Source organism: Taudactylus pleione, unplaced genomic scaffold (assembly GCF_031769625.1).
Source record: "Taudactylus pleione unplaced genomic scaffold, aTauple2 ptg000440l, whole genome shotgun sequence".
In the NCBI taxonomy this organism is placed as follows: domain Eukaryota; kingdom Metazoa; phylum Chordata; class Amphibia; order Anura; family Myobatrachidae; genus Taudactylus; species Taudactylus pleione.
In genome coordinates, this window is record NW_028284842.1 from 2,136,154 (window position 1) to 2,150,840 (window position 14,687).

General features: G+C 53.9%; 1 protein-coding gene across 1 annotated transcript in view; it reads right to left on the bottom strand.

The window, feature by feature from the left end:
• LOC148505738 (uncharacterized) overlaps positions 1-11,206 on the bottom strand; it is a gene marked incomplete at its 5' end in the record, with an annotated part of 441,920 nt that extends 430,714 nt beyond the window's left edge. The window contains one exon of the mRNA XM_088447799.1: positions 10,958-11,206. Within this exon, the coding sequence (XP_088303925.1) occupies positions 10,958-11,206 (249 nt within the window). The remainder of the gene's footprint in view (positions 1-10,957) is intronic.
• Between the last annotated feature and the right edge of the window lie 3,481 nt (positions 11,207-14,687).

Genomic DNA, 14,687 nt, shown 5'->3' on the forward strand with positions numbered 1-14,687 from the left:
GTGTGAGGAGAGAGCAGGGTGTGAGGAGGGAGCAGGGTGTGAGGAGGGAGCAAAGGGAGCAGTGTGAGAAGAGAGCAGGGTGTGAGGAAAGAGCAGGGTGTGAGGATAGAGCAGGGTGTGAGGAGAGAGCAGGGTGTGAGGAGAGAGCAGGGTGTATGGAGAAAGCAGAGGGAGCAAAGTGTGAGGAGAGAGCAGGGTGTGAGGAGGGAGCAGGGTGTGAGGACGGAGCAAAGGGAGCAGTGTGAGAAGAGAGCAGGGTGTGAGGAGAGAGCAGAGTGTGAGGAGAGAGCAGAGTGTGAGGAGAGAGCAGAGTGTAAGGAGAGAGCAGGGTGTATGGAGAAAGCAGAGGGAGCAAAGTGTGAGGAGAGAGCAGGGTGTGAGGAGGGAGCAGGGTGTGAAGAGGGAGCAGAGGGAGCAAAGTGTGATGATAGCAGGGTGTGAGGAGGGAGCAGGGTGTGAGGAGAGAGCAGGGTGTGAGGAGAGAGCAGGGTGTATGGAGAAAGCAGGTGGAGCAAAGTGTGAGGAGAGAGCAGGGTGTGAGGAGGGAGCAGGGTGTGAGGAGAGAGCAGGGTGTGAGGAGGGAGCAGGGTGTGAGGAGAGAGCAGGGTGTATGGAGAATGCAGACGGAGCAAAGTGTGAGGAGAGAGCAGGGTGTGAGGAGAGAGCAGGGTGTGAGGAGGGAGCAGGATGTGAGGAGAGAGCAGGGTGTGAGGAGAGAGCAGGGTATATGGAGAAAGCAGATGGAGCAAAGTGTGAGGAGAGAGCAGGGTGTGAGGAGGGAGCAGGGTGTGAGGAAGGAGCAGAGGGAGCAAAGTGTGAGGAGAGAGCAGGGTGTGAGGAGGGAGCAGGGTATGAGGAGGGAGCAGTGGGAGCAAAGTGTGAGGAGAGAGCAGGGTGTGAGGAGAGAGCAGGGTGTGAGGAGAGAGCAGGGTGTGAGGAGGGAGCAGGGTGTGAGGAGAGAGCAGTGTGTGAGGAGGGATCAGGGTATGAGGAGAGAGCAGGGTGTGCGGAGAGAGCAGGGTGTGAGGAGAGAGCAGGGTGTGAGGAGAGAACAGGGTGTGCAGAGATAGCAGGGTGTGAGGAGAGAGCAGGGTGTGAGGAGAGAGCAGGGTGTATGGAGAAAGCAGAGGGAGCAAAGTGTGAGGAGAGAGCAGGGTGTGAGGAGGGAGCAGGGTGTGAGGAGGGAGTAAAGGGAGCAGTGTGAGAAGAGAGCAGGGTGTGAGGAGAGAGCAGGGTGGGAGGAGAGCAGGGTATGAGGAGAGAGCAGGGTGTGAGGAGAGAGCAGGGTGTGAGGAGAGAGCAGGGTGTATGGAGAAAGCAGAGGGAGCAAAGTGTGAGGAGAGAGCAGGGTGTGAGGAGGGAGCAGTGTGTGAGGAGGGAGCAAAGGGAGCAGTGTGAGAAGAGAGCAGGGTGTGAGGAGAGAGCAGGGTGTGAGGAGAGAGCAGGGTGTGAGGAGAGAGCAGGGTGTATGGAGAAAGCAGAGGGAGCAAAGTGTGAGGAGAGAGCAGGGTGTGAGGAGGGAGCAGGGTGTGAGGACGGAGCAAAGGGAGCAGTGTGAGAAGAGAGCAGGGTGTGAGGAGAGAGCAGAGTGTGAGGAGAGAGCAGAGTGTGAGGAGAGAGCAGAGTGTAAGGAGAGAGCAGGGTGTATGGAGAAAGCAGAGGGAGCAAAGTGTGAGGAGAGAGCAGGATGTGAGGAGGGAGCAGGGTGTGAAGAGGGAGCAGAGGGAGCAAAGTGTGATGAGAGCAGGGTGTGAGGAGGGAGCAGGGTGTGAGGAGAGAGCAGGGTGTGAGGAGAGAGCAGGGTGTATGGAGAAAGCAGAGGGAGCAAAGTGTGAGGAGAGAGCAGGGTGTGAGGAGGGAGCAGGGTGTGAGGAGGGAGCAAAGGGAGCAGTGTGAGAAGAGAGCAGGGTGTGAGGAGAGAGCAGGGTGTGAGGAGAGAGCAGAGTGTGAGGAGAGAGCAGAGTGTGAGGAGAGAGCAGGGTTTGAGGAGAGAGCAGGGTGTGAGGAGAGAGCAGGGTGTGAGGAGAGAGCAGGGTGTATGGAGAAAGCAGACGGATCAAAGTGTGAGGAGAGAGCAGGGTGTGAGGAGGGAGCAGGGTGTGAAAAGGGAGCAGAGGGAGCAAAGTGTGATGAGAGCAGGGTGTGAGGAGGGAGCAGGGTGTGAGGAGAGAGCGGGGTGTGAGGAGAGAGCAGGGTGTATGGAGAAAGCAGAGGGAGCAAAGTGTGAGGAGAGAGCAGGGTGTGAGGAGGGAGCAGGGTGTGAGGAGGGAGCAGAGGGAGCAAAGTGTGATGAGAGAGCAGGGCATGAGGAGAGGGCAGGGCGTGAGAAGAGAGCGGGGTGTGAGAAGAGAGCGGGGTGTGAGGAGAGAGCAGGGTGTGAGGAGAGAGCAGAGTGTGAGGAGGGAGCAGAGTGTGAGGAGAGAGCAGGGTGTGAGAAGAGAGCAGAGTGTGAGGAGAGAGCAGGGTGTGAGGAGAGAGCAGGGAGTGAGGAGAGAGCAGGGTGTGAGGAGAGAGCAGGGTGTGAGGAGAGAGCAGAGTGTGAGGAGAGAGCAGAGTGTGAGAAGAGAGCAGGGTGTCAGGAGAGAGCAGGATGTGGAGAGCAGGGTATGAGGAGAGAGCAGGGTGTGAGGAGGGAGCAGGGTGTGAGGAGGGAGCAAAGGGAGCAGTGTGAGAAGAGAGCAGGGTGTGAGGAGAGAGCAGGGTGGGAGGAGAGCAGGGTATGAGGAGAGAGCAGGGTGTGAGGAGAGAGCAGGGTGTGAGGAGAGAGCAGGGTGTATGGAGAAAGCAGAGGGAGCAAAGTGTGAGGAGAGAGCAGGGTGTGAGGAGGGAGCAGTGTGTGAGGAGGGAGCAAAGGGAGCAGTGTGAGAAGAGAGCAGGGTGTGAGGAGAGAGCAGGGTGTGAGGAGAGAGCAGGGTGTGAGGAGAGAGCAGGGTGTATGGAGAAAGCAGAGGGAGCAAAGTGTGAGGAGAGAGCAGGGTGTGAGGAGGGAGCAGGGTGTGAGGACGGAGCAAAGGGAGCAGTGTGAGAAGAGAGCAGGGTGTGAGGAGAGAGCAGAGAGTGAGGAGAGAGCAGAGTGTGAGGAGAGAGCAGAGTGTAAGGAGAGAGCAGGGTGTATGGAGAAAGCAGAGGGAGCAAAGTGTGAGGAGAGAGCAGGGTGTGAGGAGGGAGCAGGGTGTGAAGAGGGAGCAGAGGGAGCAAAGTGTGATGAGAGCAGGGTGTGAGGAGGGAGCAGGGTGTGAGGAGAGAGCAGGGTGTGAGGAGAGAGCAGGGTGTATGGAGAAAGCAGATGGAGCAAAGTGTGAGGAGAGAGCAGGGTGTGAGGAGGGAGCAGGGTGTGAGGAGAGAGCAGGGTGTGAGGTGGGAGCAGGGTGTGAGGAGAGAGCAGGGTGTATGGAGAATGCAGACGGAGCAAAGTGTGAGGAGAGAGCAGGGTGTGAGGAGAGAGCAGGGTGTGAGGAGGGAGCAGGGTGTGAGGAGAGAGCAGGGTGTGAGGAGAGAGCAGGGTGTATGGAGAAAGCAGATGGAGCAAAGTGTGAGGAGAGAGCAGGGTGTGAGGAGGGAGCAGGGTGTGAGGAAGGAGCAGAGGGAGCAAAGTGTGAGGAGAGAGCAGGGTGTGAGGAGGGAGCAGGGTATGAGGAGGGAGCAGTGGGAGCAAAGTGTGAGGAGAGAGCAGGGTGTGAGGAGAGAGCAGGGTGTGAGGAGAGAGCAGGGTGTGAGGAGGGAGCAGGGTGTGAGGAGAGAGCAGTGTGTGAGGAGGGATCAGGGTATGAGGAGAGAGCAGGGTGTGCGGAGAGAGCAGGGTGTGAGGAGAGAGCAGGGTGTGAGGAGAGAACAGGGTGTGCAGAGATAGCAGGGTGTGAGGAGAGAGCAGGGTGTGAGGAGAGAGCAGGGTGTATGGAGAAAGCAGAGGGAGCAAAGTGTGAGGAGAGAGCAGGGTGTGAGGAGGGAGCAGGGTGTGAGGAGGGAGCAAAGGGAGCAGTGTGAGAAGAGAGCAGGGTGTGAGGAGAGAGCAGGGTGGGAGGAGAGCAGGGTATGAGGAGAGAGCAGGGTGTGAGGAGAGAGCAGGGTGTGAGGAGAGAGCAGGGTGTATGGAGAAAGCAGAGGGAGCAAAGTGTGAGGAGAGAGCAGGGTGTGAGGAGGGAGCAGTGTGTGAGGAGGGAGCAAAGGGAGCAGTGTGAGAAGAGAGCAGGGTGTGAGGAGAGAGCAGGGTGTGAGGAGAGAGCAGGGTGTGAGGAGAGAGCAGGGTGTATGGAGAAAGCAGAGGGAGCAAAGTGTGAGGAGAGAGCAGGGTGTGAGGAGGGAGCAGGGTGTGAGGACGGAGCAAAGGGAGCAGTGTGAGAAGAGAGCAGGGTGTGAGGAGAGAGCAGAGTGTGAGGAGAGAGCAGAGTGTGAGGAGAGAGCAGAGTGTAAGGAGAGAGCAGGGTGTATGGAGAAAGCAGAGGGAGCAAAGTGTGAGGAGAGAGCAGGGTGTGAGGAGGGAGCAGGGTGTGAAGAGGGAGCAGAGGGAGCAAAGTGTGATGAGAGCAGGGTGTGAGGAGGGAGCAGGGTGTGAGGAGAGAGCAGGGTGTGAGGAGAGAGCAGGGTGTATGGAGAAAGCAGAGGGAGCAAAGTGTGAGGAGAGAGCAGGGTGTGAGGAGGGAGCAGGGTGTGAGGAGGGAGCAAAGGGAGCAGTGTGAGAAGAGAGCAGGGTGTGAGGAGAGAGCAGGGTGTGAGGAGAGAGCAGAGTGTGAGGAGAGAGCAGAGTGTGAGGAGAGAGCAGGGTTTGAGGAGAGAGCAGGGTGTGAGGAGAGAGCAGGGTGTGAGGAGAGAGCAGGGTGTATGGAGAAAGCAGACGGAGCAAAGTGTGAGGAGAGAGCAGGGTGTGAGGAGGGAGCAGGGTGTGAAAAGGGAGCAGAGGGAGCAAAGTGTGATGAGAGCAGGGTGTGAGGAGGGAGCAGGGTGTGAGGAGAGAGCGGGGTGTGAGGAGAGAGCAGGGTGTATGGAGAAAGCAGAGGGAGCAAAGTGTGAGGAGAGAGCAGGGTGTGAGGAGGGAGCAGGGTGTGAGGAGGGAGCAGAGGGAGCAAAGTGTGATGAGAGAGCAGGGCATGAGGAGAGGGCAGGGCGTGAGAAGAGAGCGGGGTGTGAGAAGAGAGCGGGGTGTGAGGAGAGAGCAGGGTGTGAGGAGAGAGCAGAGTGTGAGGAGGGAGCAGAGTGTGAGGAGAGAGCAGGGTGTGAGAAGAGAGCAGAGTGTGAGGAGAGAGCAGGGTGTGAGGAGAGAGCAGGGAGTGAGGAGAGAGCAGGGAGTGAGGAGAGAGCAGGGTGTGAGGAGAGAGCAGAGTGTGAGGAGAGAGCAGAGTGTGAGAAGAGAGCAGGGTGTCAGGAGAGAGCAGGATGTGAGGAGGGAGCAGGGTGTGAGGAGGGAGCAGTGTGTTAGGAGAGAGCAGGGTGTGAGGAGAGAACAGGGTGTCAGGAGAGAGCAGGGTGTGAGGAGGGAGCAGGGTGTGAGGAGAGAGCAGGGTGTGAGGAGAGAGCAGGGTGTGAGGAGAGAGCAGGGTGTGAGGAGAGAACAGGGTGTCAGGAGAGAGCAGGGTGTGAGGAGGGAGCAGGGTGTGAGGAGAGAGCAGGGTGTGAGGAGAGAGCAGGGTGTGAGGAGAGAGCAGGGTGTATGGAGAAAGCAGACGGAGCAAAGTGTGAGGAGAGAGCAGGGTGTGAGGAGAGAGCAGGGTGTGAGGAGAGAGCAGGGTGTGAGGAGGGAGCAGGGTGTGAGGAGAGAGCAGGGTGTGAGGAGGGAGCAGGGTGTGAGGAGAGAGCAGGGTGTGAGGAGAAAGCAGACGGAGCAAAGTGTGAGGAGGGAGTAGGGTGTGAGGAGGGAGCAGGGTGTGAGGAGGGAGCAGAGGGAGCAAAGTGTGAGGAGAGATCAGGGTGTGAGGAGGGAGCAGGGTGTGAGAAGAGAGCAGGGCGTGAGGAGAGAGCAGGGCATTAGGAGAGGGCAGGGCATGAGGAGAGGGCAGGGCATGAGGAGGGAGCAGGGCGTGAGGAGGGAGCAGGGTGTGAGGAGAGAGCAGGGAGTGAGGAGAGAGCAGGGAGTGAGGAGAGAGCAGGGTGTGAGGAGAGAGCAGGGTGTGAGGAGAGAGCAGAGTGTGAGGAGAGAGCAGAGTGTGAGAAGAGAGCAGGGTGTCAGGAGAGAGCAGGATGTGGAGAGCAGGGTATGAGGAGAGAGCAGGGTGTGAGGAGGGAGCAGGGTGTGAGGAGGGAGCAAAGGGAGCAGTGTGAGAAGAGAGCAGGGTGTGAGGAGAGAGCAGGGTGGGAGGAGAGCAGGGTATGAGGAGAGAGCAGGGTGTGAGGAGAGAGCAGGGTGTGAGGAGAGAGCAGGGTGTATGGAGAAAGCAGAGGGAGCAAAGTGTGAGGAGAGAGCAGGGTGTGAGGAGGGAGCAGTGTGTGAGGAGGGAGCAAAGGGAGCAGTGTGAGAAGAGAGCAGGGTGTGAGGAGAGAGCAGGGTGTGAGGAGAGAGCAGGGTGTGAGGAGAGAGCAGGGTGTATGGAGAAAGCAGAGGGAGCAAAGTGTGAGGAGAGAGCAGGGTGTGAGGAGGGAGCAGGGTGTGAGGACGGAGCAAAGGGAGCAGTGTGAGAAGAGAGCAGGGTGTGAGGAGAGAGCAGAGAGTGAGGAGAGAGCAGAGTGTGAGGAGAGAGCAGAGTGTAAGGAGAGAGCAGGGTGTATGGAGAAAGCAGAGGGAGCAAAGTGTGAGGAGAGAGCAGGGTGTGAGGAGGGAGCAGGGTGTGAAGAGGGAGCAGAGGGAGCAAAGTGTGATGAGAGCAGGGTGTGAGGAGGGAGCAGGGTGTGAGGAGAGAGCAGGGTGTGAGGAGAGAGCAGGGTGTATGGAGAAAGCAGATGGAGCAAAGTGTGAGGAGAGAGCAGGGTGTGAGGAGGGAGCAGGGTGTGAGGAGAGAGCAGGGTGTGAGGTGGGAGCAGGGTGTGAGGAGAGAGCAGGGTGTATGGAGAATGCAGACGGAGCAAAGTGTGAGGAGAGAGCAGGGTGTGAGGAGAGAGCAGGGTGTGAGGAGGGAGCAGGGTGTGAGGAGAGAGCAGGGTGTGAGGAGAGAGCAGGGTGTATGGAGAAAGCAGATGGAGCAAAGTGTGAGGAGAGAGCAGGGTGTGAGGAGGGAGCAGGGTGTGAGGAAGGAGCAGAGGGAGCAAAGTGTGAGGAGAGAGCAGGGTGTGAGGAGGGAGCAGGGTATGAGGAGGGAGCAGTGGGAGCAAAGTGTGAGGAGAGAGCAGGGTGTGAGGAGAGAGCAGGGTGTGAGGAGAGAGCAGGGTGTGAGGAGGGAGCAGGGTGTGAGGAGAGAGCAGTGTGTGAGGAGGGATCAGGGTATGAGGAGAGAGCAGGGTGTGCGGAGAGAGCAGGGTGTGAGGAGAGAGCAGGGTGTGAGGAGAGAACAGGGTGTGCAGAGATAGCAGGGTGTGAGGAGAGAGCAGGGTGTGAGGAGAGAGCAGGGTGTATGGAGAAAGCAGAGGGAGCAAAGTGTGAGGAGAGAGCAGGGTGTGAGGAGGGAGCAGGGTGTGAGGAGGGAGCAAAGGGAGCAGTGTGAGAAGAGAGCAGGGTGTGAGGAGAGAGCAGGGTGGGAGGAGAGCAGGGTATGAGGAGAGAGCAGGGTGTGAGGAGAGAGCAGGGTGTGAGGAGAGAGCAGGGTGTATGGAGAAAGCAGAGGGAGCAAAGTGTGAGGAGAGAGCAGGGTGTGAGGAGGGAGCAGTGTGTGAGGAGGGAGCAAAGGGAGCAGTGTGAGAAGAGAGCAGGGTGTGAGGAGAGAGCAGGGTGTGAGGAGAGAGCAGGGTGTGAGGAGAGAGCAGGGTGTATGGAGAAAGCAGAGGGAGCAAAGTGTGAGGAGAGAGCAGGGTGTGAGGAGGGAGCAGGGTGTGAGGACGGAGCAAAGGGAGCAGTGTGAGAAGAGAGCAGGGTGTGAGGAGAGAGCAGAGTGTGAGGAGAGAGCAGAGTGTGAGGAGAGAGCAGAGTGTAAGGAGAGAGCAGGGTGTATGGAGAAAGCAGAGGGAGCAAAGTGTGAGGAGAGAGCAGGGTGTGAGGAGGGAGCAGGGTGTGAAGAGGGAGCAGAGGGAGCAAAGTGTGATGAGAGCAGGGTGTGAGGAGGGAGCAGGGTGTGAGGAGAGAGCAGGGTGTGAGGAGAGAGCAGGGTGTATGGAGAAAGCAGAGGGAGCAAAGTGTGAGGAGAGAGCAGGGTGTGAGGAGGGAGCAGGGTGTGAGGAGGGAGCAAAGGGAGCAGTGTGAGAAGATAGCAGGGTGTGAGGAGAGAGCAGGGTGTGAGGAGAGAGCAGAGTGTGAGGAGAGAGCAGAGTGTGAGGAGAGAGCAGGGTTTGAGGAGAGAGCAGGGTGTGAGGAGAGAGCAGGGTGTGAGGAGAGAGCAGGGTGTATGGAGAAAGCAGACGGAGCAAAGTGTGAGGAGAGAGCAGGGTGTGAGGAGGGAGCAGGGTGTGAAAAGGGAGCAGAGGGAGCAAAGTGTGATGAGAGCAGGGTGTGAGGAGGGAGCAGGGTGTGAGGAGAGAGCGGGGTGTGAGGAGAGAGCAGGGTGTATGGAGAAAGCAGAGGGAGCAAAGTGTGAGGAGAGAGCAGGGTGTGAGGAGGGAGCAGGGTGTGAGGAGGGAGCAGAGGGAGCAAAGTGTGATGAGAGAGCAGGGCATGAGGAGAGGGCAGGGCGTGAGAAGAGAGCGGGGTGTGAGAAGAGAGCGGGGTGTGAGGAGAGAGCAGGGTGTGAGGAGAGAGCAGAGTGTGAGGAGGGAGCAGAGTGTGAGGAGAGAGCAGGGTGTGAGAAGAGAGCAGAGTGTGAGGAGAGAGCAGGGTGTGAGGAGAGAGCAGGGAGTGAGGAGAGAGCAGGGTGTGAGGAGAGAGCAGGGTGTGAGGAGAGAGCAGAGTGTGAGGAGAGAGCAGAGTGTGAGAAGAGAGCAGGGTGTCAGGAGAGAGCAGGATGTGAGGAGGGAGCAGGGTGTGAGGAGGGAGCAGTGTGTTAGGAGAGAGCAGGGTGTGAGGAGAGAACAGGGTGTCAGGAGAGAGCAGGGTGTGAGGAGGGAGCAGGGTGTGAGGAGAGAGCAGGGTGTGAGGAGAGAGCAGGGTGTGAGGAGAGAGCAGGGTGTGAGGAGAGAACAGGGTGTCAGGAGAGAGCAGGGTGTGAGGAGGGAGCAGGGTGTGAGGAGAGAGCAGGGTGTGAGGAGAGAGCAGGGTGTGAGGAGAGAGCAGGGTGTATGGAGAAAGCAGACGGAGCAAAGTGTGAGGAGAGAGCAGGGTGTGAGGAGAGAGCAGGGTGTGAGGAGAGAGCAGGGTGTGAGGAGGGAGCAGGGTGTGAGGAGAGAGCAGGGTGTGAGGAGGGAGCAGGGTGTGAGGAGAGAGCAGGGTGTGAGGAGAAAGCAGACGGAGCAAAGTGTGAGGAGGGAGTAGGGTGTGAGGAGGGAGCAGGGTGTGAGGAGGGAGCAGAGGGAGCAAAGTGTGAGGAGAGATCAGGGTGTGAGGAGGGAGCAGGGTGTGAGAAGAGAGCAGGGCGTGAGGAGAGAGCAGGGCATTAGGAGAGGGCAGGGCATGAGGAGAGGGCAGGGCATGAGGAGGGAGCAGGGCGTGAGGAGGGAGCAGGGCGTGAGGTGGGAGCAGAGTGTGAGGAGAGGGCGTGAGGAAAGAATAGGGAGCAGAGTATGAAGTGATAGTAGAAGGTGTGGAGACAATAGGGAGCAGAGTATGAGGTAATAGTAGATGGTGAGGAGAGAATAGGGAGCAGAGTATTAGGTGATAGTAGAGGTTGAGTAGAGAATAGGGAGCAGAGAATGAGGTGATAGTAGATGGTCAGGAGAGAATAGGGAGCAGAGTAGGAGGTAATAATAGATGGTCAGGAGAGAATAGGGAGCAGAGTATGAGGTGTTAGTAGAGGTTGAGGAGAGAATACGGAGCAGAGTATGAGGTGTTAGTAGATGGTGAGGAGAGAATAGGGAGCAGAGTATGAAGTGATAGCAGAGGAGGAAAGAATAGGGAGCAGAGTATGAGGTGATAGTAGAGGGTGTAAATAGGGAGTAGAGTATGATGTAATAGTAGAGGGTGAGGAGAGAATAGGGAGCAGAGTATGAGGTAATAGTAGAGGGTGAGGAGAGAATAGGGAGCAGAGAATGAGGTGATAGTAGATGGTCAGGAGAGAATAGGGAGCAGAGTATGAGGTGATAGTAGATGGTCAGGAGAGAATAGGGAGCAGAGTAGGAGGTAATAATAGATGGTCAGGAGAGAATAGGGAGCAGAGTATGAGGTGTTAGTAGATGGTGAGGAGAGAATAGGGAGCAGAGTATGAGGTGATAGTAGATGGTCAGGAGAGAATAGGGAGCAGAGTATGAGGTGATAGTAGATGGTCAGGAGAGAATAGGGAGCAAAGTATGAGGTGATAGTAGATGGTGAGGAGAGAATAGGGAGCAGAATATGAGGTGTTAGTAGAGGGAGAGAATAGGGAGTAGAGTATGAGGTGATAGTAGATGGTGAGGAGAGAATAGGGAGCAGAATATGAGGTGTTAGTAGATGGTGAGGAGAGAATAGGGAGCAGAGTATGAGGTGATAGTAGAGGGAGAGAATAGGGAGTAGAGTATGAGGTGATAGTAGAGGGAGAGAATAGGGAGTAGAGTATGAAGTGATAGTAGAGGGTGAGAATAGGGAGTAGAGTATGAGGTGATAGTAGAGGGTGAGAATAGGGAGCAGAGTATGAGGTAATAGTAGAGGGATAGTAGAGAATAGGGAGTAGAGTATGAGGTAATAGTAGAGGGGGAGTAGAGAATAGGGAGTAAAGTATGATGTAATAGTAGTGGGTGAGAGAATAGGGAGCAGAGAATAGGGAGCAGAGTATGAGGTGATAGCACAGGGTGAGAATAGGGAGCAGAGTATGAGGTGATAGCACAGGGTGAGAATAGGGAGCAGAGTATGCGTGTACTTTATATTAGAGTCCCCACTCACCTGTACATGAGATTTCGGTCGGGTTACTGGTGCTGTTGCTGATGGGGTTTGTTACAGAACATGTGACATTTATTGCACCAGGGATGAAATATTTCTCACGTAAAGTGATGTTATTGTTATTTCCATGAAAGTATTCCCCATCCACAGTCCATGTATATGAGGCATTCATCCCGTCCTCTACTATGCAGGAAACATTAGCACTTCCATCCTTATGGCATGAAGAGATAACGACAGGCACAGACAGAGGTACTAAGGAGACACCCAATGAACGCACATAACTAGGGCTGATATCTGTGTAACCTCCATTAGCTACAGTACTGTGTAGCTTCAGTAATATACAATTCCGAATACTGTACTAAGCTATTCCCACATATTAATAATGTCCTCCGAGACCAGGGGTATTCAACCTGTAGCCCCCAGCTGCTGTTGAACTACACATCCCAAGATGCCTTGTCACAGTTTCCCTATGGCTGAATGCTTAAATTATGGCAGGGTATGCTGGGACGTGTAGTTCCACAGCAGCTGAAGGTCCACATGTTGAATGTCCCTGTCCTAGGCTGTAGCACAAGGTCAATCCTGTATAGAAAACAAAATACAAACATGATATAAAGTGTGGTTACAGTATTTGGACTTCCAGATTAGCGCTGGGATCATTGGTTTGGTGTGTGGTTACAGTATTCACACTAATATTACAAACTTAGGGCCTGATTCAGAGCCACTCGTAAGCGGCAGCTCGTTCGCTCCGAGCGATGTTTGCCCAACTGCGCATGTGTACGGATCGTTATACGCATGCACGAACCAGTCAGTGCGGTCGAAATTCATGTGCTCGCAAAATAGCGAATGCTTGATAATTTCAGTAACAGGAGGAGGCGTATGTGGGTGGTAACAGGGGAAGGTGCTTGAAAACGGGGAGTGGAGATCAGAACGCAGGCGTGCTTAAAGGTCAAAACGGGCGTTTTATGGGTGTGCATAATTAATACAGCAGCGTCATTGACCACGTCACTGGGTTGTTTTATAGTCAGAACTGCTCGCAATATAGCGGTAGCAAAAACCAACCACAAGAATAGCGAGCAGTTCATACCCTGGTCGATGTACTCGATTAATCTAATAAATAGCGGACATAACGTAGGAGGCAAGCGGCCAGGGGGCGTAGTTTCCCAAAAAACGACAGCAAGTTTTGTTCGCTCGTTCAGACCTAGAGGCGTGAAAAGACCGCAAACAGCGAACGGTTCATTTGAATAGCCATCCCCTATTTTCTGGACGAGCGAGCGCTAATTGCGTCCGGCTCTGAATCAGGCCCTACGACATAATTCATAAGCAAAATTAGATTTAACATTAACGTAATACACTTCATATTATATGCCTGTTAAATACTAAATGGAAAAGGCTTAATAATACAGGACATATCCTATAGATGGCATCCGTTGTACAGGGTCTGGTATTTATCATCCTCACCATCGGTATGTAAGACATTAGGCGGAAATCCCGTCCCCCCAGATTAGAATGATAGTAAATACTTTCTATGAGACTGATGCTTCTTATACAGATGATTGGAGCACAGAAGCCTTATTGTGTAGGGGGAGACCCCCGGTCCCCTCAGTCTAATGGACTCTGCGTAATAGATGGAAATCACTCACTATATGTACAAAGGTTGTTCGGTGTATGATTGGTGCAGGTATCAGTCTTACTCAGTGATTCTGCCTGATACTAGTTACAAGAATATTCATCCTATGGGTGATACATTGTGACAGGTCGGTGCCACAGGGCTAATTACAAAATGACAGAGAAATACAATTGTAAAGCAGAATAAACTCATTTGCTCCTGTGTGTCTGCTGTCTGGGGGATGGGTACAATCTGGGTAACTTCTCCGTAATAAGCTGGGTATACACCTATACAATCGTTGGGCCATTCTTTTGATACTGAGAGAACAGCCTTTGGATTGTGTAGGTGAGTGCGCAGTCCCGATACAGGAGCATTAGCCGAAAATCGGTTTATAATGCTCCTGCAACAGCCGGGATCGGGAGGTCGCATCTAATGTGCGGTTTATTATTTATCAGACCAACCATCCGATTCCATAGAGGCCGAACACACTGCGCTATGGCCTGAATCAGCACGAATCGCAACTGCAACAGCGTACGCATAAAAGTGCGATCAACTACAGAACTGCAATAGCATTTTAAACACACTCACCGGTACACAGTCACAATTACTAACAGGATAGCAAACACAATTGCAACCAGGAGTGATCGCAACTGATCGCAGATACTGTATAGCTAAGGACCTGATCTAGTCTTTTCACAGTTTCTGGGAGTGACAAGGGCCAGGAGTAAGGTGAGGCTTAGCTGGCTGGCGGCCTTGTGACGTCCACCAACGTGACCGATGGTCGCTATGGTGATACCAGCCTGTGACCTCGCTAGCAGTGCTGCTCTCGCTGGGTATTTTTTTGCTCCTCCATCCGCTGAAGCCTATAGAGGGTAGATTTCCACCGAGTTACTACCTTTTGCTTCAGCTGATGGCAGGGCAAATTTAACAGTACCTACTGGTCATGCAATCTTTGACAAGCGGTTGCCCAATGTCTAAAATGTCTGGATATTTTGCGGGCCATGGAGAGCATCTCCTGCACGCCCTTGTCATTTTTTAAAAAATGTTGTACCACCAAATTAATTGTGTGAGCAAAACATGGGACGTGTTGGAATTCGCCCAGATGTAATGCTCTCACAATATTGGCGGCATTGTCCGAAATCACAAATCCTGAGGAGAGTCCAAGTGGGGTAAGCCATTTAGCAATGATTTCCCTGAGTTTTTCTAAGAGGTTCTCAGTGGTATGCCTCTTAGTGAAAAAAGTTATACAAAGAGTATCCTGCCTCTGTATCAGCTGTCTTTTGGGAGATGTTGCTGTTGCTGTTGTAGGCAATACACCTACCCAGTGGGCTGTCACAGTCATGTGACAGCCCACTGGGTAGGTGTATTGCCTACAACACACTAGAACTACTACAAGTGACCTGAAGCGGTAAATAAGGAAGGGGAACAAATTGCAACCCCGCAAACACTGAAGAAAAAATAAGATAACCGCGCTGGAAAGGAAACAGTATAAATTAGATTTAATATAATAATGTACCAATTGGAATATAAATTCAACAAGGGTTCAATATAACCATAAAACATATACACAATACAATAAATACATGCAATAAAATTCAATTGAACTAGCTGGTGTGTAAATGGTAGTAATTTATTTATTATTTATTACCAGTTATTTATATAGCGCACACATATTCCGCAGCGCTTTACAGAGAATATCTTACCATTCACATCAGTCCCTGCCCCAGTGGAGCTTACACTCTATGATCCCTATCACATGTACACGCATACACACTAGGGTTCATTTTGTGTTGGGAGCCAATATACCTACCAGTATATTTTTGGAGTGTGGGAGGAAACCGGAGCACCCGGAGGAAACCCACGCAAGCACAGGGAGAATATACAGAATGGTTGTGCTAAGTTGAGGAATCGCTGGAAAGGTAGTCACTGCACAGAAGAATTCCAGAGTATTAAATTCACATAAAACACACCTGGCTGATTTGTAGCTGTATGCTGTAACATTGTAACCGCTAGCCTGCAGTTAGAATATCCTAACAGGTAGCCACAATGAGACCAGTCTGAGACTTGTATATTGTAAATAGTGAATGGTTTGTAAGCTCAAAGTGTCACCCCGTCGGGCGCACACTG